Source organism: Phasianus colchicus, chromosome 6, assembly GCF_987193195.1.
Source record: "Phasianus colchicus chromosome 6, bPhaCol1.hap1.1, whole genome shotgun sequence".
NCBI lineage: Eukaryota > Metazoa > Chordata > Aves > Galliformes > Phasianidae > Phasianus > Phasianus colchicus.
In genome coordinates this window covers 19,393,796-19,414,160 of record NC_143441.1, presented here as the reverse complement: position 1 = coordinate 19,414,160, position 20,365 = coordinate 19,393,796, and the positions used below count along the sequence as shown (strand labels likewise).

The 20,365-nt window shown below is 39.3% G+C and overlaps 1 protein-coding gene across 6 annotated transcripts; it reads right to left on the bottom strand.

Moving 5' to 3' along the window:
• Positions 1-4,712: 4,712 nt before the first annotated feature.
• DAZL (deleted in azoospermia like) lies at positions 4,713-18,500 on the bottom strand. 6 transcript variants are annotated; one of them, XM_031590195.2, is made up of 12 exons: positions 16,928-17,656; positions 13,144-13,278; positions 12,803-12,894; positions 11,491-11,542; positions 10,236-10,302; positions 9,767-9,900; positions 9,155-9,232; positions 8,366-8,416; positions 7,117-7,221; positions 6,356-6,454; positions 5,532-5,602; positions 4,715-5,135 (listed from the first exon to the last, which is right to left on the bottom strand). In XM_031590195.2, the coding sequence occupies exons 1-11, from the start codon at positions 16,979-16,981 to the stop codon at positions 5,549-5,551; spliced, it is 921 nt and encodes a 306-aa protein (XP_031446055.1). In that variant the 5' UTR covers positions 16,982-17,656; the 3' UTR covers positions 4,715-5,135; positions 5,532-5,548. The 6 variants fall into 6 exon arrangements, with proteins under 6 accessions (XP_031446054.1, XP_031446056.1, XP_089998725.1 ...); XM_031590194.2 differs by having other exon boundaries at positions 4,713-5,602; positions 16,928-17,655; XM_031590196.2 differs by lacking the exon at positions 16,928-17,656 and adding an exon at positions 17,699-18,500 and having other exon boundaries at positions 4,714-5,602.
• Positions 18,501-20,365: the final 1,865 nt, after the last annotated feature.

Here is a 20,365-nt window from a genome sequence, read left to right as displayed (position 1 = left end):
AGAACAACTACTAAGACTTATTTCCCTGTCAAAAATAGATGGAGTCCTGTATTTACAGTAAGAATACTATCAACAAAGATCTGTTGGCACAACTTAATTTCCCCACTTGGATGAGATTCAGTAAATAAGTTGCTTAACACCAAGCATAAAGATCTCTATTTTAGTGAAAGTGAAAATGATCTCAATCAAATGTTAGCATTCCTAACATTTACTGCTGTAACTTTAACTGCACATCGGTTTGCTGAACAGGAGAAATAAGGTGAATATTTATATAAAAGAATATATAAGGTGAATACTTTTGTTTAAGACGAAACCTTTTGTTTGTTTTTAAGCCTCTAGGGCTGTAAGCAAGTAAGTTTGCTATTTTTCAAAATAATAGTAACCAACAAACTCAATAGCAAGGAAAATAAGGGAAACCATTCACAGTGTAAGGCTTTGTCTACAATACTACATATACCCTCCCCTAACAATATTCAGAGCTGAACTGCTATCTGACTTAACTACAGAGCTATCTTTTAATACAGTATGGTGTGAGCCCTCTAATGGTTATGGTCAACTTATCATCCATAGAAGACTTCCAGCTTACCTAAATCACAAGGCAGCTGCTCAGTGCAGCAGTTAGGATTTGCAAAGTGACAGAACAACTCTGAAGAGGATATTCTCCCAGTCATTAGTGACTTCAGCAGAGATTTTCATCTCAGCAAGTTCGCAAAACAATGGAAGATGATTTAGTAACGCACCTTAGTAATCAAATGCATACATTAGTCAGAAACCACATAGTAATGGTAATGTGGTATGTCACAGCCATCTTCATATCCTTACAGAAGCCAGAGGCAAAAGCATGTACCCAACCCACTCAAGTAGTGCCATTAACCATTACAGACCAAAACATTTTCGACTTCCAAGCATCTTTTTCCCAGGGAAAAGCATGAATAGCCTCTTAAAGGCTGTTCTAGTCCCAAATTATCCTAGGAAAACTACCCAATGAACACAGTGTACCAAGGGTACCAGCACAAAATAAATTGAGAAAAAACACTTGGTTAAGTTTGTCGTTAAGCTCATCCCAGACAAAACCAAACAATATTCAAAGTATTATTCACTGAAAATTAAAATACACAGTATATAGAGTATAAAGCTTGACTTACAGCATCTTGGATGGGACAGAGGGAAAAGAAAGCAACATTCTCAATAGTTCAAACACTACTTTAAAACATATACAATCAACTTGTGAAGTAACAATATAAGCAAGTAATGATGGTAACTCACAGGAACATTACAGAGCTGTCTCCTGTTACAGAATCCAACCCAGCTGAAGCAGTACAGGACAGATTGCTATGTCCAACCCATCATGCAGGCAAAAACCACAACCTTCGGCAGCAGATGTCTTTATTATGTATTTTGAGGTTCTGAGAGCATTTTTGTTGCTTTATGCTGACAGCTATCTATATGGATACATACTTCCACATTTTTAGCTCTGACATTTTACAGTAATGTATTTTTAAAATGAAAAGTCTGTCTTCCTCATTACTGCACTTAATAGAGCCTCACAACTGTAAACTAAAAGAACAATCCTTTCTCACCAGTTTGAGGAATGTTTTGAGTACCAAGTACATAAATTCAAAGCTTTTTCCACATAGCATGAACTTCTATCCACAGTAGCTAAAGCCAGAAGAGTCACAGGATTAAAAAAGACCCAGGGTAACTCAGCTTACATACTCCTAAAGAGTTGCAGTTCAAGTGTACTTTAGTTCCCCTACACCCTCTTCTCTCCCCTTCCTCCCCAACCCAGAAGTTTAAAGTAAAGTTCATCACAAACTGAAGAGCAGGAATGAAATACAATATGAAGCAAGAACCCATCTAGACTGCGAAGCTACTCAAACTTTTTCATTGTACTTACTGATCCTCTCTCTTTTCAATCTGAATCCTTTTAATTGATTACTTCCTCAGACTTAATGTGGCAGACGCTACAGCTTTTAAATTACTATCCTGAAATGCTTGTCCACCAACACCTTCCTGCAGACATCTACAAGCTACAGATGAGTGAACTCTGAGAAGATAATTGCTTCACTGACACTCATAAGAAAACCCTGTAAAATACAATTAAGGAAGCATTCTTTTGTTTCTTTGTAGCATTCAAGTATCAGATAATCTTCATGTAAGATAGAATTTGGCATCTTAGTTTAATGCACAAATACCTAGAAGGAAAAAAATATTTCCATTTTGACAGAAAATTCCTGTCTGTGCCAGACAGACTATCATTCCAACAGAGATCCAAGAATACCATCTGGCTGGCTGTCTCATTCCAAGACTAGTTCTGTCAGGTGGCAAAGCTTGTGAGAAGAGTTTGAAAAGGCCACAGAACCAAACTGCACACTAGGACATTTCACTTAAAGGACCATATAATAATTGTTAGCTACATAATACCAAGTAAATGCAAACACTGTTTTGCTAGCTTACCTAAACAACTAATGCAAAAATGAAACTAATGCAAAAAGCTAGCTTACTAATTACAGGAAACTTGCATGCTTTCAGATCCCACACAAAACATACTTGAGTGTCCTGATTTCTGCTGGCATGATTAATTTTCTCCACTGCAGCTGGTATGATGCCAGGTTTTAGATCTAAGAGGAAAATGATAACACCCATGTTTTAGTTGTTGCTGAGCAATGCTTATACAGAGCCCAGGAATTTCTGCTTCTCATGCTGCCTTTCCAGCAAGAAAGCTTGAGGTTCACAAGGAGCCAGGAGGGGACACTGCCACACTACTGACCTAAACCAGCCAAAGGGATATTTCATACTACATGGCATCATATGAATGAAACTGGGCAGTCAGTCAGGTGGAGGAAGTGCTGTTGAGTGAGCAAATTCTAAGTCATTTGTTTTGTGTATTTGTTTTTTCCCTACAGAACTGCCCTTATCTTGATCCCTAAGTTCCTTTCCCCTCCTCTCCTCTGCCATGCTCTCCCTAATCCCAAAGGGGGGACTGAACAAACAGCTGTGTTGTACTTGCCAGGTTAAGCCACAGGGACAAGTCAGGAAAAATTTGTTTTGCTTGCACAAGTTTTTTTTAAAAAGAGGCATATCCATAAGAACTCACTATTGTACCTACCAGCTCCCAATTAACATTGTCCACTCAATTTAGTAACACAGGTGGAACAAACTTGCAAGCAGCTAATTGTACACCTACTTTCAAAATGCCTTCAGCTACAGCCATACTAAACAGATGTTTTAACTTTCCAAATGCAACACAAAAGATATTTACCTACTACTTTTGTGTTATGCTTATAGAGTACTTCAAACAAACATTAAAGATGTATGTTCTTAGTTATAACTTGTTACTTTTAATGGTACATGCCACAAAATGTACAATTCCCAGATGGGAATAAAAAAATATAGTGTTTCCTATGGGAGAGAAATGGCTAACAGAAGTAGCTCAACATGATCTAATGGAAAAGAAAATAAATGGTGCTTGTAAGGCTTGAGCTATGCATTTCACTATAAGCCATCTCAGCATGCTCATAAGAACAACTCATATCTAGCACCAACCATTTCAAACATACTGAACAATCAACTTGCTCACCAGATGGTCTTATCGGAAACACTTGGTCAAATAAACATAAAATTTGCACTTTATTTAGATATCTTCTGTTTTTATCTCTTCGTTTGGTGTTGGGACTCTCCAATGAAAGCTACATACAGGCAGATCATGTTTTCTTATAGCACAACATAAAGAATCAAACACACCCCCAAGGCAATTAAGCCAACAAGAACATTAAGCCAAAATGAATTCTGCATTTGCAAAGAAACAATTACCTTTACCAATAAACTGACATCACAGCTGTAACAATCCAAGTAGGCTGCTGCTTAGGTACTTAAAGTTGCAAAGGAAAGGGTCCTCGTACTCAGAAAACTCCAAATTACTTGTATGTGGAGTTTAATTGTGTACGATTGAAAACCACCTACACAGAAGCTGAAAACGTGGAAGTATATCAAACAAACAACACTATTAAGGCAATAGGTTGACAAAAACATGGTCATTGATAGTGCAGAAACACACTTAAGGACACAGCATCTTTAGTGATAAAGAACAGTCTGAGCAGAGAAAAAAGTTAATAACTTTAAGTCAATTTATGCTGCCAGAACATTGTTTCTGAGTAATTTTAAGTAGAGTTGCACTAAGTATTGCTATTCCCCAAGCTCTCCCCTCCGCCCTTCAATTTAATAATCTCATCATGAGCACTCCTACTCCTAAGCAACAGTCCTGGGACATTTTTGTGCTGCATCTTATAGTCCACCATCCAGGTCTGTAGCACCTCAGGTCCTATTGCATTTTTCACTGACATCTACTTCAAGACATTTGAAATAGGACATGCCATTCCATTCATTCATATATACACATCTACAAAGGAGAAGTTATTTCCTTTTTTATTTGGAGAGATAGGGTAGTACTAAGAAAAATAAATCAGACTAGGACTCAACACACATACAAGACTGAGTGCTGTTCTCAGTTGTACTCTTTCAAAATTGCAGGTAGGAACTAATACCAAACATGAAAGTTGTTGCTATAAACTTGTAGTAACTGGAATTCTTATGTAGAGTAACAAATCTTAAATTCCTTCAATAAATATTATGCTGCATGCCCTTCTCAAAGCAGCTTAAAATTAAGCAGTATTATATTAGGATGTCACTCACACCAGGAAGGTTAAGTCAAAATAAAAAAATTTATTGTTTCAAAATACATGACTAAAATCTACATAATTATTATTAAAATATGCTTACATGTATTCTTTGATTAACACTTTGCATCACAAAGTTAGGCATATTTTAAATGCAGTATTTTCTCACAATTTTAAGATACAGGTATTGCTAAAATTAATCCAGTAAAAAAAATCATACTCCACTGAGCAGCCAATGTAACTAATTACATTCTTGCATCTTAAGTTACATACAGGAATTCTAGGATTCACGCAGATAAATTGTCATTAGCAAACAAAGACATTGATTATGTAGTCTAAAGAGAACCAGGACTTAAAAGGGCTTCAGTTGAGTTACACCTTGACGTCTTCTGTTCCACTGATTAAGAGCTCAGTTTTAAAATACTCCATCTTGGACAAGGAACTGCTTCAACTTTTGAACTGCAAGAGGTAACTGGTTGACATTAGTAACTTAAAATTGTGGTTTAATAAGAATTAAATTTTAACATGCAACAAACTGTACCTTAAAGCTCAGAAGAAAATCCACATGTACCAAACAAACCAAGAGTGTTTTTCTTTTCCCCTTCCCCATATAAGTTCTTTAAGATTAGCATTTCAGTTAGTTAGTGGGAAAAGCATGCAAGCTAGTAATAAAACCTGGAAGTATTTCAACTCTTTACAACTTCAAACTTCTCAAGCAAAAATAGCTATTTTGGAACAGGTAAAACAGGAACACAAACTTCAACTCGAAGCAACTTTCTGAAAAAAGGTTACACTTTTTACTACACATCTTACTAAACTGAACTGTAAGAACATCAAAGTAATACATTTATGTACTTCAAAGTCTTTGTTGATCAAACACTTTTGAGCACTGCTCTTCCTTTTCTGAAGTGATGCGCCCTCCTCTCCTGGAACAGGAGAAAAAAAACAAAAAACCATGTTTCTAGACAACAATCACAACAAAGCAACAGAAGCATCACAAACATCAAGACATTCTCTATATCACTCAGTCCTCTCTGAATCTGAGAAACACAGCTTCTCTATTCTGGCCTCACAGTACAGGTGCCTAGTTCGCATCTGTCTTTTTAAAACAAAAAAAGTAGCAGGCTTTTAAGTATAATGTTGAAACCCTAATATAAAAAAAAAGAGAATGTAATCAGAAACCACATCTCTATGAAGATTGAATGCACAGCAAAACACTTTCCATTACTATCAGGTACTGATGACCAGGTACTGATCTAACTACAGTCTATTATAGAAATTATCTACTTTTTAACCAAGGTATAGATAGACATCCACAGTGGGTGCTTAAGTGGAGAAAAGACCATGAACATTTAACTCTGTTCTCTTGTTTACAAGATACAATCTGCTTACCGTTCAGCAGATTGCTCCTGAGGAATGATTAGCTCTAAATATCCAATAGCTGACTGCTCAGCAGTTCTTATGCAGTCTATCAATGCACTTAAATCCACTGAACTCAGTTTCTGCAGTTTTCTTTCAGTATTAACCAACTGAAAGCTAACCATTCATTCACCTCCATGTACATGCAAAAATAAAAACTCAAGCAAATATAGATCAATCTTTGTCTTTATGGTATTACGTATATGAACAAAGTTAACATCAGCAGCTTTTAGAGATTTAGTTTTGCTTTCATTACATACCCTGAAGTAGTCTTCTTGTGATACAAAGGTGTTCTTCAGGCGGTTTTCAGGATTAAACAGACAAGATACTACTGTTTGTATGCTCCTATCCACAGACTTCTGAAATAAAAGTTCAGAGATGCATCCATAATTCTATCAGTTACCCCACTACTAGTAGTGTGAGTTTGTCACAGGGTTTACATTTCATCCAGAAGTCCTTTCAGTTTTCTCACTTCCTGAATTTTAATGTTGTTAATTGGTTTCGATGCTCCCAGTTGTCACTGATAAAAACATTTATGTTGTAAATGACAAGCCAGTACAGCTGCATAAGAGGCAGACAGGAGAGCAATAAAGTCTTCTTTAAAGAAAGGAATTCAGAACTAACTGCTGGCCAGAGAGAGCTTTTCACAAAAGCAAGCAGAGAAATAAGTTTCACCCATCTACATTTTGAGACTCATAAATCCAAGTAAGATGGGAAGTGCTACCCAATCTGCCATTTTGGTACCTGCAATTCTTCAATAATCACAAAAATCTTGACACAATCACATTTTACATATCTCTGCACTACAGACTAAGTATTAATAGCTTCAAGAAAGCAAGATAGCCTTCTGAAATCATGCAGAAATTACAGTGTATTAAACAATGGGTGAAATGATTACAACCTTAATTCTAGAGATGATGAAGAGGTCAGAAGACCTCTTCACCAAGTCACGTAAGCCATGCAGCCCTCACACACAAGTGTGGGAACAGGTCTAACAACAGAAAACACTGAGAAAACTTACTTTTTGTGGACTATTACCAGACGACTGTGTGGGCTCTGGAGCAGCACATTCTGTCTGTATAAACTCTGGATCCTCACTGTAGTGATAGTTTACTGAAGTATAAACCTGCATATTAAAGACAGCGCAGTATTTTAGTAACACTACAAGAATATGCATAACTATGTTGTCACTTGTTCCCACTGATCAAGAAGCAATGCCGGCCTTAACCTTTTGGTAAAGCTTCGCAAGTGGGACAACTGTATCCTCATCTGTTTTAAAGACAGTTCTATCCCCTTCCAAAAAGAATACTTTCAAATACATTTCTTTGTACTTGAGAATTACCTTAGAAAGCTAGCTCCTCAACATACATCCTCCATATATAAGTTTTGTTGTCAAAATTATTTAGCAAATACATTCCCTCACTAACAGAAATATAGACTTCCCCATAATACAGAAAGGCTGAAAACAAAGCTTAGAGCACATGATTTGAACTAGGTAGTAATAAAGTTTTCTTCTAATATGATCAATCAAATGAATGCCAAGAGCAATATATATGCATAAAGTTTTGTTTTCCGATTCTCACCTCTCCCACATTTATTTCCAGAGTCTACACACATTGGCTGGGAACAAGCTTGAAAGATATTAGGTCTTAAAACACTTCATAGAAATAGCACTCTAAAAATACAGTATTAGAAGTGAGGAATAGGAGATGCAAGTTTAAGATCCAGTGCCAATCCTGTTAAAGAAATGTTGTATAATTTTCCTCTCTTGCGGATGCCACTTGTGTGAAGTCACAAAAAGTTATCTCCTTGGAAGCCAACAGCCATCTAGTCTCTAGCAACCTCACTAACTGCTCAGAAGAGCTCTTGAATCAAAAACATCATCTGCAGAGAAAAATATTCTGAAGACTTTCACAAGTCTGCAAAAGAGCTGGAACAACCAGTAGTATTCTATAGATCTTAAAAACACAGCTCGTGTATTAGGCAACGTTATCCTTCCTTCAGCTTTGCATGAAGAACCAATCTTACTTGCACATTAAAATTCCAGAATTCACTAGCTAGTAACAATGTAAAACTGGTAGTTCTAGTTCAGTCATACAATTTCTAAACTAACGCATTGGAAGGACGGCCTAAACAACTTTTTATGTCAGCAACTATAGAGTTGCATAGACTGGATTCCACACAGACGTGGTAAACCAACAGTCTGATTTTTTTTTTAATTATCAAGACACTTAACTCAGAAATTTTCAAAGTAAACACTGCAAACTTACCGGAGGCATAACATAATTTCTTTGCTCCCCAGGAATCCATTGTGGTGGAGCCTTGAACAGAAATTGAAGAATAATCAGCTTTTATCTATCCATTTCCCACACAGGTAACTGCACTTTAAGAGGCACAATATACATACACACCATACTTCACACCTGGATTTTTTTCATTCTTACAGTTCTTAGTGCAGCATGGTATCTTTTTCATGTAGACCTCACATAGTGCTCAGCACAAGGTCTGTCCTACCACAAATTCCAATGGCCTCCTACCTTTTCTCATTCCAAATTTAACAAAGATTTCTAAAGATTAGGAAAAGAACCAAGTGCAGTCACAGCAGTCATACTGACAAAACATCTCACACCTTCAGTTTCTACAGTTCTGAACTACCTCATTTAGTCTGAAAGAACAAAGACAACCTACACATTTCATTACAAGCTTAAAAATGGCTACCAAGTACATTTTTTGTACATTTTTACAGCTCAAGAGAACATTTTCTACTTTGAATATATCCCACAGTTTTAAGTCTGACTAGCAATTCTGTCTATTGCATGAGTAATTGATTTTATTTACACTGCACAAGTGCAAAGTTTCCTCCCATAAGAAAAACTATTCTAAATAATTTTTTCGAAGTGAATGTTGCCACCTTTCAATACTTTCATCAATATCATTAATCTAATGACATGAAACTGGTTTAACTGTTAACTTTCCTTAAAAGGTTCTTTCTCCCTGAAAACACCTATAGTGCTGAGATTCCCAACAACCTTATTGATCCAACTTAAAGAATTACATACCTGATAGTTGTATGCTGGCTGATATCCTACAGGAACTTGCTGCTGTATCAATAACGCTGGTGAACTGTATGCATACGTCTACGAAATAAAAGTTGTTTTTTTAATTCAAGTTCATAGCAAGGTGTTCTGGTATCTACTGTGACTAGCACAAGTGTCCCTACAAAGGCAGCAAGAAACAAGAATTTGCTTTGCTAGGAGAAAAGAGTAACACTGCCAACTTCTATTTCCATAATTTAAAACACTGGATTTTAAAGTCTGTGGTTTATTTCAATAAGACAATAACACAGTAAATATCTGTATGCATGACAAGCAGCAAGCCCACTGAAGAACTATTATTTAATTGAATGCTCTACCTACAAGATTTCTTGTTTTCAAAATAAACAGTGTATCATCTCCCTGCATTCTGTTTTATAAAGAATGATTAAATTAATTTTTCAGGCCTTTTGGGAGTTCAAGTACTTTTAAGTTAAGACCTTTATTGGGAAATAAAAGACAAAAATGAGCAGGTAAGATGAGATTGGAATCTTTATACAGATTTGAGAAGGTGTACATAGGCTACACTTTCATGAACATTTAACTACAACTCCCATATAGCAGCACAAGTAACCTTACCTGTACATACTGAGTTAGTGGGCTCACCACAGCTTGAGGCTGCACGTAGGTCTCTGTGTTTTGATTACTCCATACACTATGGAATTGTGGTGCAGGGGGATTGAAAGCTAATGGTCTAGGCTGCACATAAGAACCTTGTTTTAAGACAAAAAAAAATTAAAACATTTTAAGGGATATTTCATAAATATCTGAATTCAACATGCAAAAAATTTTTCAACATTTTGTTTTTTAAATTCAGCTCAGTGACTTAACTATATTGCATTTTCAGCTATTGTGCTCCCAACCTTCATTCAATTTTATCATCAAAACTGTACATGCCACAGAGTGAGGCTGTGATTTAGAACTGACATCAGTTACAACATGCACACTACTCTGAAAAAAAAGGACTTGCAAGAACATTGATGTTTATTTATGGAAAAACTAAACTTCTGATCTGACAGATCAGAAATCTGACTTCATATATACTTACACAAGTTTTGTTGTTTTCTAATTGCTGGTCCCAGTTTCAGCCTTTTACCATGGACACTGATCTGTGACTGAAAAATAAGTTACTCCGTAAGCTGGAGAATCAGTAAGGTGGGTGGTCAGTTAACTTTCAGGAGACCATACTTTATTTCCGTACTACAGTATCACCAACTCACATACAGTTTCAAAGAGCCTCCATTTTCCTTCTTTTCCTTCTTTCTAAGCCTTTTACCTTTAATCTCTTGTAATGCTCTGTGTCTACTCAAGAGCTTCACAAACCTTGTATCCTCAAATTACTTATCAGAGACTGTCAGTCTTCATTCTGTTTTATGCACACTATCCATGCCAATCTTTGCTCTGTTTTATCACTGCCTCAGTATGCAGCCACTTACTTTTCTTCCCCCAAATCTTCCAACAGACCCATGACTTTAAATTACACCAAGACCAGGACTACATTAATTCTGTTTCTGACTTAATATGCAAAAAGCATGCAGCAACAGGTATTTTAGTTTCAGCTGGGACAGAGTTGCTTTCCTTCAGTGTCTAATATGATGCTTTGTTTTGGTTTTAGGAAAAAAAACTACATTGACTGAAACACACTGATACTTCCAGCTGTTGCTGAGCAGTGCGGCATGGAACCATTGTCATTTTCTCAGCTTCTCCTACTGTCCTGCCACCAGTGGCACTGTAGGGGACACTAGGAGCTGGGAGGACACAGAATCAAGACAACTGACCTAAACTTGCTAAAGGGATATTCTGTAACATATCATGTAGAAGAAAAGTATGAAAAGTGGGGGAATTCATCAGGCAGCCTGCCACTGCTCAGGGACCAGCTGGGCATCCCTGGTGGGTGGTGAGCATTGCTCGTGCATCACCTGTTTTTCATATACACATGTAAAGGATAACAGTTACATATATACACACATAATTATCACAACTGCTACCCATTTTTTCTCTTCTGATTCCCTTGGTAAATTGTTTTTATCTCAATTCACAAGCTCTACTTTGTGGTGTTTTTTGGGGTTTTTGTTTTTTAATTCTCTTCCCATATCGCTGGGAAGGAAGGAGTGCAGTGACTAAAATACTATGAGGTACTTCACTACCCACTGGGTTAAGTTACAACATATTTAAGCACATTTACTTCAGGGCAGTTCTAGTCTTTTTTCTTTTTACTTTCCTCAATGGGACTGGTTTCCCCTAACCACACCTACAACCTTCATATGAAAGGTTCTTCTGACAACTTAAGACAAAAAGCTTACTTCTACTATTTTTTGAACATCCACATTGTCCAGGAATGAAACAAATCCATACCTGAAAAGAAAAAATATATCATTCAACTACTACATTTTGATTTTTTTGATAGCTGTTATTTTTTCTTTTCTAAACTAAAACAGTTGAAAGAACATTAACTGATATTAACAGGACATTAATATATAATTCAGCATCAAAGCACATTTGCTGCTGACTGACAGCACACTGGGCCAAATGAAAGGAATTAAATGCCAGATTCAATATTCTCCCATTAAAGTTACTCAAGTGAGTACTGTTGTTAATATTAGTAGCATCAAAAAGCCAAAAGCTCCTTTAATTATAATGTACTAAATTCTGTACTGCAAAAGCTTGAATGAAAAGAGGAACTACAGGAATAATTACACTATTGGAGGAAGTGATCCCAAGAGAGGTTTTCAATTTATCTCACTACCTGTTGTTTATTTAAGCCTTAATATTGGAGATAATAGTCAGAGAACTATAGAGTATGTCAATCGATGGAATATGACAATTTACTAATAATCAGAACATATGCTTGCTAATCACACATTAGAATTCACCACAAAGACCAGGCAAGGGTCATTAAGCATTAATATTTTCAGCTCATTGCCGATGGAAAGAAAATGCTACTTTTTGGAATCTGCTCAGAGTAACAGAAAACAATTAGCACACCTTCAGGGGTGAAGTCTTCCTTGCAAAACAAGTCTGATTTCAAAGCTGGGAGAGCTTCCTCTGAACTCAGCTGGGCAGAGTCCAATCATCTTCACTTCAGTTCTTCACTACAGATCAGAGTTCTTTCTATATACCCAATGGGAATGTCTCTGTAACCTTCTACCATCCCTTAAGTTTCACTCACCACCTGAAACAGTTTGGTTGCCTCTAACTTACCCCTGAGCAATCAAAGACTGCAGTCCAACTACCCCAATGGAAGTCTATTCCCTCCTCTCTCAATTACATTAGTGGTACTACACTGATGCTTAACTGCTATGGTCATCAGAAAAAGTCAAAGTTTCAACCTGTGAAAGCACAGCCTCCACAAGCATCCACTAAGTTTTATGCTTTGCTCCCACTGGTTAAGTGAGAATAACACTATTTTCACTCAACAGGTACACCAACAACATAAAATCTGTCCCATTCTCAATTGTAAGACTACACAGATTTGAGATCAGTCTATCTTACATGTTTCATTTAAATTCACTTTACTTTGAAAGGCTTAAGCATGGTAAGTGAGCAACTACTGAATGACAATATTTATGTTAGAATTACATCTACATAAACAGTAAGTAATGACATTCTGCTCACCCTTTAGAAACACCAGTTCTGTCGGTGATAATTTTCACTTCCTTCACAGTACCATATTGTTCAAAGTAACTCCGAATTTCTGCTTCATTCATCTAAAAGAAACAAAGTCTTGAACTATTTCACAGACACATTAAATTGTTACAATTGGGTTTAAAAATAGTACATCTCCTAATATTCCAGGAAAGCCTTATTGGTCTGTTTCGAAGTTCTCTTACCATAATGCATTATTTCGAGAGGAGTAAAGACTCAATTTAAAAAGCCCTCCAGAAGTTAAAATTCCTATTTCTTTCCCACTAAAGCATATCACATGTTGTTTAAAAACACTGAAAGTCTATAAATACCCTTATATCAATTCCACCAACAAAGACTGTATTTGGCATGATTTTTCCTTCTGGTAAAACATATCCTTGGCAGGTTGTTGACAGATGGGTATTATCCTCTGAGACACTTCCACACTGGGCTTCCGCATTTGCAGACTGAAAAGGTTAAACAGAAATATCTCAGTCACATTATTATACTCTTCTAGGTAAGCCTTCATCTTCCTGTAGATACAGTTTGAGACCACAAATATCAATAGCATCTTTCCAGTTACATAAAGGAAGTATTCACTTCAAATGGAACACTCATATGGACAAGTTTGAACCAACTCTTCTTTGAGGTTAAGACTTCAGATCTAGACTCCAGCTAGACTACATTAAGCAGCCTTGCCTGACTAGAAGCTTCACAACCATTGTTGCTACCACCCAACTTACAAGGAGAACCCCAAAATTACTCATCTTAAAGTTTTACACAATTCCTTTTAGATGCAAGCAAGAAGTTCTTCAATTCTTTACTGTGAATTGATTATCTAGTGAATGAATTCCATCATTTTCCTGATCAAAAGCCTGAAATGCTCAAGAAGTGAGTAAAGCTTAAGAAACTCTTTGGAACTATGGTACAGAGTTGTACTACAATTTAACTGTGAGGTAGATAACACAATCTTGATAAAATATTCACACCATCTGCACCTCAGAAAAAAAGCTTTAGTCAATTTAACTACAAGAGAAATATGAATGACTGTGGACCTGTCACTGAGTGGCAAGCACCAGAGCAGGATCTTAGGTGTGCACTGCACGTATCTACATGGTGTCATGCAATAACTACAGCCATCACGTGCTCTGTGTACCCACATTCCACATGCACCTTTTGACTTTAACATAACTCACAATCTCAAAGTTTCTCATTCTATTCAGATGAGAGAAAAATGGATTATAGATTAATGTTTATGTAGGGAATCATTTGCTCACACGGACTACATACAATTCCATTTCTTGTTGCTGATGCCACCAAGATGTGTTCCATACTTTAAAACATGCTCCAAACATTATACAAAGATATTTGCAAATACACCACATACAGCTGAGACTTTGATTCCTCATCCTGTTAACTGAATAAATGGTTCTAGGTACATGTCTTTCTTTACCTACATTGTAGAAAAAAAGCCTCCTTTTGACAATTTCAGTAGTGCTCATTTCTCTGTATCAAGACATCTCAAAACATAAATAACCTTTTCATTACAGTTCAAATGGTGTGGCATTATCCCTATTCAGATACGCAGATCTTTTGATTTAGTTGAGGTAACTGATACTTTGAAACCTACTAATAATTTACAATCACTAGCACCCATTTTTCAATGTAACAAATTACACGTTTAACACACTTAAACTGTAGCTGTAAGTGATCAATGTTCATTCAAATTGGACACCCAGTAAGGGAATAAGAAAATTACAAGAACCAATCTGTCCATGTGGCTCGATTCAACCAGCAATTAATAATGCCGGAAGTAGAATTCAGCTTTCCACAAGAATGATTTCAGCATGACTGAATCAAATTAACACCACACTACCCCTAAAAAGCAAAGACAATTTGCCCCATCTCTTCTCTTACACCTCTTCCACACAAGATCCAACAGCTGTCAGTTCACACTAAGCTTAGTTTCTAAGAATAGCATTGAGAGCAAGTTTTGACCAGATTAGTATTTTGTTATTTTAGACAATAGAATCAGCTTACTGTGCTATCAGATAAGCATCAGATCAGATTCAGTGGATGCAGAAGAAATGAAGATGGAAAAGACCCAGTCTGAGAGGCACAGTCCAACAGCATCTCATGAAGCTAGACCTTGAAGTACCTGGCTCCATCACATCCATGTTCTTGTATGCAACTCCGTTTACTTCACCAACTATATGCTACCAACTGCAAACTGTTTAGTTGATTACTTCTGTTGTACGCAGATAAAGAACAGTCTTCCCCCATCCTTCTTATTGTAACAGGACAGCTTTTTATACCACTGCAAAGGGAATAGGGCTTTACATTTCACAAGCGAAAAATGGCTGTAATTTTCAGACACATCTGTTTCAGATCCAAGCCCATGCCACAGTTGTGTAAACTCTTGCTCTAGCATGAGAACACACCACAGCAAGAAGGAAACAAGTGGACAGCTGGAGACCACTTATTTGATCATACCCCCAGATAAAGAACATTTTAACTCAAATATGAGACCAACTCCACAACTCCAACTCCACAGACCTTGAGCTGACCTGTTAGCATTTGTTCCCTCTTTCTGGACCTGTTTCAGCGACCAAAGCTCAAAGAAAGCTGTGCAAATTCTCTGGCAACTTCAAGCAGAAAGTAGCTCACAGCAAATGCACCCAGGAGAGCCAGAATCAGCATAAGAAAGTGGGTCGGCATACAGATACTGCTGACACGCAGGTAAAAAACAGCCTTGGCTACCATGGAAGCACATCATTAGTTTCTCACCATAACAATGCAGGATAAAACTTTCAAAGAAAATACAGCACTTTAATCCTTCTGCACATTAAATATCTAAAGGGGCAAATAGGTTCCTTAGGCATTATGACTAACTTTTCAATATCAAAAACAAGCTTTAAGATGTATTAATACACTTATTTCTCAGAACATAAAAAGGAGCTACTGATGAACATGATGAAAAAGTTATCATAGTATGAAGACATGAAACAATGTCTTTCTCCTTTCAAAGTTACTTTAGAAGTCTTCAGTACTACAACAGAAAGGTTCTGTCAAATCAACCAAAGAATCACCCTTATTTTATCAGCATAAAATGTCATTGTAATTTTAATACCCAAAGCTGTCTTACTTCTGTGCATACTACAGGCAAACTGCACTGCTGCTGAATCAGTATCCAAAGCCTAAGCCATTTCCAATTCCCAAAACTGGAAAAAATGCTACACTTAAACAGATGAATTATATACCATGAAGCACCAGCTAAATCATAGGATAACCTTAGGTGGAGAGGACCCGTAAGGATCACTGAGTGCAACTAAATTGACCCAGTCATTCAAAAATACCTTAAGCAGAACTTCTGCCTCAGCAGCTCACAAAGTAACTCTGAAAACCAGTTTCCAGGTGTGAGGAGACTCACGGCTTATTCAGTTTTTCAACCTACTTCAATTTGTTTCCCCCTACCCCTTTTCCCTTATCACACGGGGAATTAATTTACTCTTTGCACTGTTTCACAGAGCGTCGACTTTAAGGCAGGAGAATGGAATAACCCCTTAATTACAGCAGGGGTTGGTAAACAAAGAGGTGGGACTGCCTAACTGAGTGACGCCCACAGCTGTGTCTATGGAAGGGAAGGAAAGCCCTCATTTTTCCTCTGGCCTCAGAAGCACTGCTTCCTGATGTCTCAGACTGCTTCCTCCCTGAACCCACACGGGGTTTATTTAAAATAAGGAGCGTACAGCGCCGCATTCACGCCTGCCCCCCGCCTTCGGTTGCCATGGCAGCCGTTGCGGAAGGAGAAGATGGCGGCGGCTCCGGGGCGTTGCGCCCCCCCGGAGGCGGCAGGGGGAGCCATGCAGCAGCGCTGCTCAACTCCGCTACCCGGTCCTGCCTGCAAGTTGCTGAGGGGTCAGCCTTACAGCAGCAGATAGCGTTCTTATTAAAAAAAAAAAAAAAAAAAAAAAAAGCCCGAAAATAAAGAATCTCTCGAAAACACAGCACTGCGTGCAAACAGCTCAGTTTCAGCTGCCGGCTCATATACCAGAGCGCAGTCACCTCGACAGGAACGCCTTACGGCTGCCTTCACCGCACACGTTTAGCACCAACCAGAACTCTACCCGGACCCGGCGACGCCAGGCTTCGCCCCAGCGGGGCCCACATCAGGCAGAATACTCTCGAAGACGAAGGGCACTTCGCACGGCACGGCCACGTGCGGGGCCGGCCAGTATCACCGCGGAGCGCTGCCGGAAGCCGCCGGGTGGGGCCGGCGCTCCCGAGGCAACAACGGTCCGCTCGGGCGGCTTAACAGCTCGGCGCCGGTAAACGGGCTAAGGAAAAGGGCTAAGGGGGGAAGTGGCAAAAGGCTGAGGACGGCCGGAGCTGATGGAGAGCCCGCGGTGGTAGGGCAAGGCGTCACGCCGGGCCCGAGCGGAGAGCGGCTGCCACCTCGGGGCGCGGATCGGAGGCGGCGGAGCAGAAGGGCCGCGGCTGTGCCCTCCTGTGCCCGGAGTCACAAAATGGCCGCTCGCGGCACGGCGCCTTCTCCTCGAGGTCTCACGCCTCGAAGTCCTCCTCACACCACAGCTCTGACCACGACACCAACTCACGCCTCAGCCTTCTTTTATTATCATTTTCCCGCAGTATCACTGGCATTCACACCCTACGTGTAAGGTTCTAGAACCTATTGTAAAAGGCAGTAATTCTCGGGGGCTCCGCACGGCGCCGTGAGGTGACAGCGCCGCAGCTGCGGGGCTCCCCGTCCCCCGCCCTACCGCTGCCGCTCTGCTGCACGAGGCCCCGCCAACCGCCCCCCGGCCCGGCGCGCCTCACAGCCCGCTCTCCGACCGCCGCTCCCCCGTCATCCCCCGCCCGACTTACCATCGTTCCCCGGAGCTGTGACAGCGCCTACACACTTAAAAACAAACGAGGCCTTTAAAACAATAGGAGCGTTGGGAAAACAGACACTGAAGAACCCCGCTTTTTTTTTTTCTTTTTTTCTTTTTTTTTTCTTCTTCCTTAGGGGGAAAGGGAGGGGTGTGAAAGAGGCAGCTCTTTTCGACAGCCGCTCTTCTCCTTAAGTAGACCCCGAGGGAAGGGGCGGGGAAAGCCCCACCCGCCCCGCTGACCTGGCCTGGTCCGGCCCGCACCGCACCGCTCGGCGGCCGTGTGGGGAGAGTTCAGCTCTCGGTGTGTTTCGGGAGAGGGCTGGAGACGAAGGGCGTTGAGTGCCGTCACCTTTTCCTTTGTTAGGAGATTAGGTAGGGCCATTGTTTGAGGCCCTGCTGTTGAGAGAGAGTAGTGGTAGCGCCTTTCTGTCAGAAGAGCTGCGTTATGTGCTCAGGAGGCTTTGATTAGAGTTGCACACTTTGAGGCAAAGCTGAATATTTTAGCGATGTTTTCTCACGACGACGTTATATGGATACTCCGGAGCAGGCTGGTTCCATTACACCATACTGCTTGTTGTCTTCTCACTAGACTGTTAAGATCTTTCTAGAAGGAAACGTCTCTGGAAGCTTTTCTTTTTCGATGTTAATAAGGTGCTCCCACTGCCTTTGGAAGTTGGTTTTAAATGCTCATTGTTTTCTTCTGTTGAGAATGTATCGATTTTCAGACGGTTTTGGGGGAGGGAACTTCATGGATGCTGTGACAAAATAAACTCTTGACTGTGCTAGCTTAGCAACGTTCTGTAAGCGTCAAAGGTATAAGACTGATTAATCTGGGGGAAAAAAAAAAAGTCCAAAGTTAAACTGATCAACTGGAGTGCATATAATAAGCAAGCTGTTTTCTCACATGTGACTTTATTTGGTCTAATTCCCCTGTCATTTTTAAAAGTGAACCACATATGCATCTTTTTGAACGCTGACACTAATAATCCAGAATAGCTTGCTGCACTAGATATACTTGGACCCAGAGTTGGTTTAGATAAAAGCAATAAAGAAGCTCTTATAAAAAAGTTATATTTATGTTCACTATAGGAGGAATTTTGATAAAGCTAATGGGGCTACCATACTATCTAAACATAGGCGTCTGCATAGGTTTTCATGCAACAAATGTCCCTTTAATAGAATCAAAAATGATTTGGGTTGGAAAGGGCCCTTAAAGATACTCTAGTCCATCCTCCTTGCCATGGGCAGGGACATCTTTCACTAGAGCATGTTGCTCAAAGCATTGACCAACCCAAGTAGGAACACTTCTAATGATAGGGCACACAAAGCCTCTAGGCATCCTGTCCAAGTGTCTCACCACCCTCGTCGTGGGGGGGGGAGGAGGAGGGGGAAGGGGATGATTTACAATACTGTATCTTTTCCATTTTAGTTTCAAATGGCTGAAACCTTAAAAATAAAATCCAACAGTGAAAGGAAAATACTTACCTTTTCAATTAAATAGATTCATATTTGATTTCAAGAGTGGCAACACATTAGTACCATTATTTCTAAAGCACAAAAAGAGTAAATCTGCTTGTACTAGCTGCTGAAACTAAGCTTGTTTTATTATGCCAAAATAGAGCAAACACCAGGTTGGGTTTTTTTTTTGTTGTTGTTGTTTTAGACAGGGGAGGAGTGGAGTGCAGTTGCCATCTTTACACCTCTATTATGGCCCTAACTAGAAGTATTCTTAAGGAACAGTTATCTCCCACTTGCTGTTAAGTGGAAGATACCTGTCTTAGGAGTGCTACAAATACTACTTTAAAAATAAATAAATAAATAATCAATTATATATATATATGTATATATATATATTAGATAGTAAGCTAGTTTTGAGGCATCCTCTTGAAAAGAGTTCAGTATTTTGGTAGATACAATAGCTGAGGTAGGAATAAACTTTAAGAGGTCATCTGGTTCAATCTGGTCATCTGGTTCAGCCCACTCAAGTAGGAATGCCCAGAGCAGGCTGCCTTGGCCTATATCAAGGTGGCTTTTGAGTATCTCCAAGGAGGAGACTCCACAGCCTCTGGGCAACCTTTGCCAGTGTTCCATGACCTGCATAATCAAGAAGCATTTCTGATTTTCAGACACCATCTCTTGTGTTCCAGTTCATGCTCATTGCCTCTTGTCCTGGCACTTGCCACCATTGAGAAGAACCCAACTCCAAATTCCTTCTCTCTTCAAATTTATACACATCAGAAGATCACCCTAAGCCTTCTCTTTTGGCTATAGAGCCTCAGCTCTCCCATCCTTCCCTTATAGGAGTGGTGCTTCAGTCCCTTTATCATCTTGTTAGCTCTTTGTTGGTCTTTCTCCAGTATGTCTCTTTTGTACCAGGGAGCCAGAAGCTGAATACAGCACTCCAGGTGTGACCTTACCAGTGCTGACTAGAGGAGAAGGATCACCTCCCTTAACTTGCTGACAATGTTTTGCCTAATGCAGCCCAGGATATCATTAGTCTTCTCAACAAGGGCACAGTGCTGACTCATGTTCAACTTGGTGTCCACCAGGACCCCAAGATCCTTGTATGCAAAGCTACTTTCCAGCTGGGTGTTCTCCCCAGGTGCAGGACTGCACTTCTCCCTGTTGTGTTTTATGAGGTTCTTAAAAAGATACAGTA

Bases quoted from the DNA above. Each gene is read 5' to 3' on its own strand.
- DAZL (XM_031590195.2), bottom strand. From the start codon at position 16,981: ATGTGGGCCCCGCTGGGGCGAAGCCTGGCGTCGCCGGGTCCGGGTAGA. The intron at 12,895-13,143 runs GTATTTATAGAC...TGTTTCTTTTAG, and splicing joins TTGGTGGAATTGATATAAGG to ATGAATGAAGCAGAAATTCG. The intron at 8,417-9,154 runs GTATGTAATTCT...TTTCTGTTCAAG, and splicing joins AGCCAGCATACAACTATCAG to GCTCCACCACAATGGATTCC.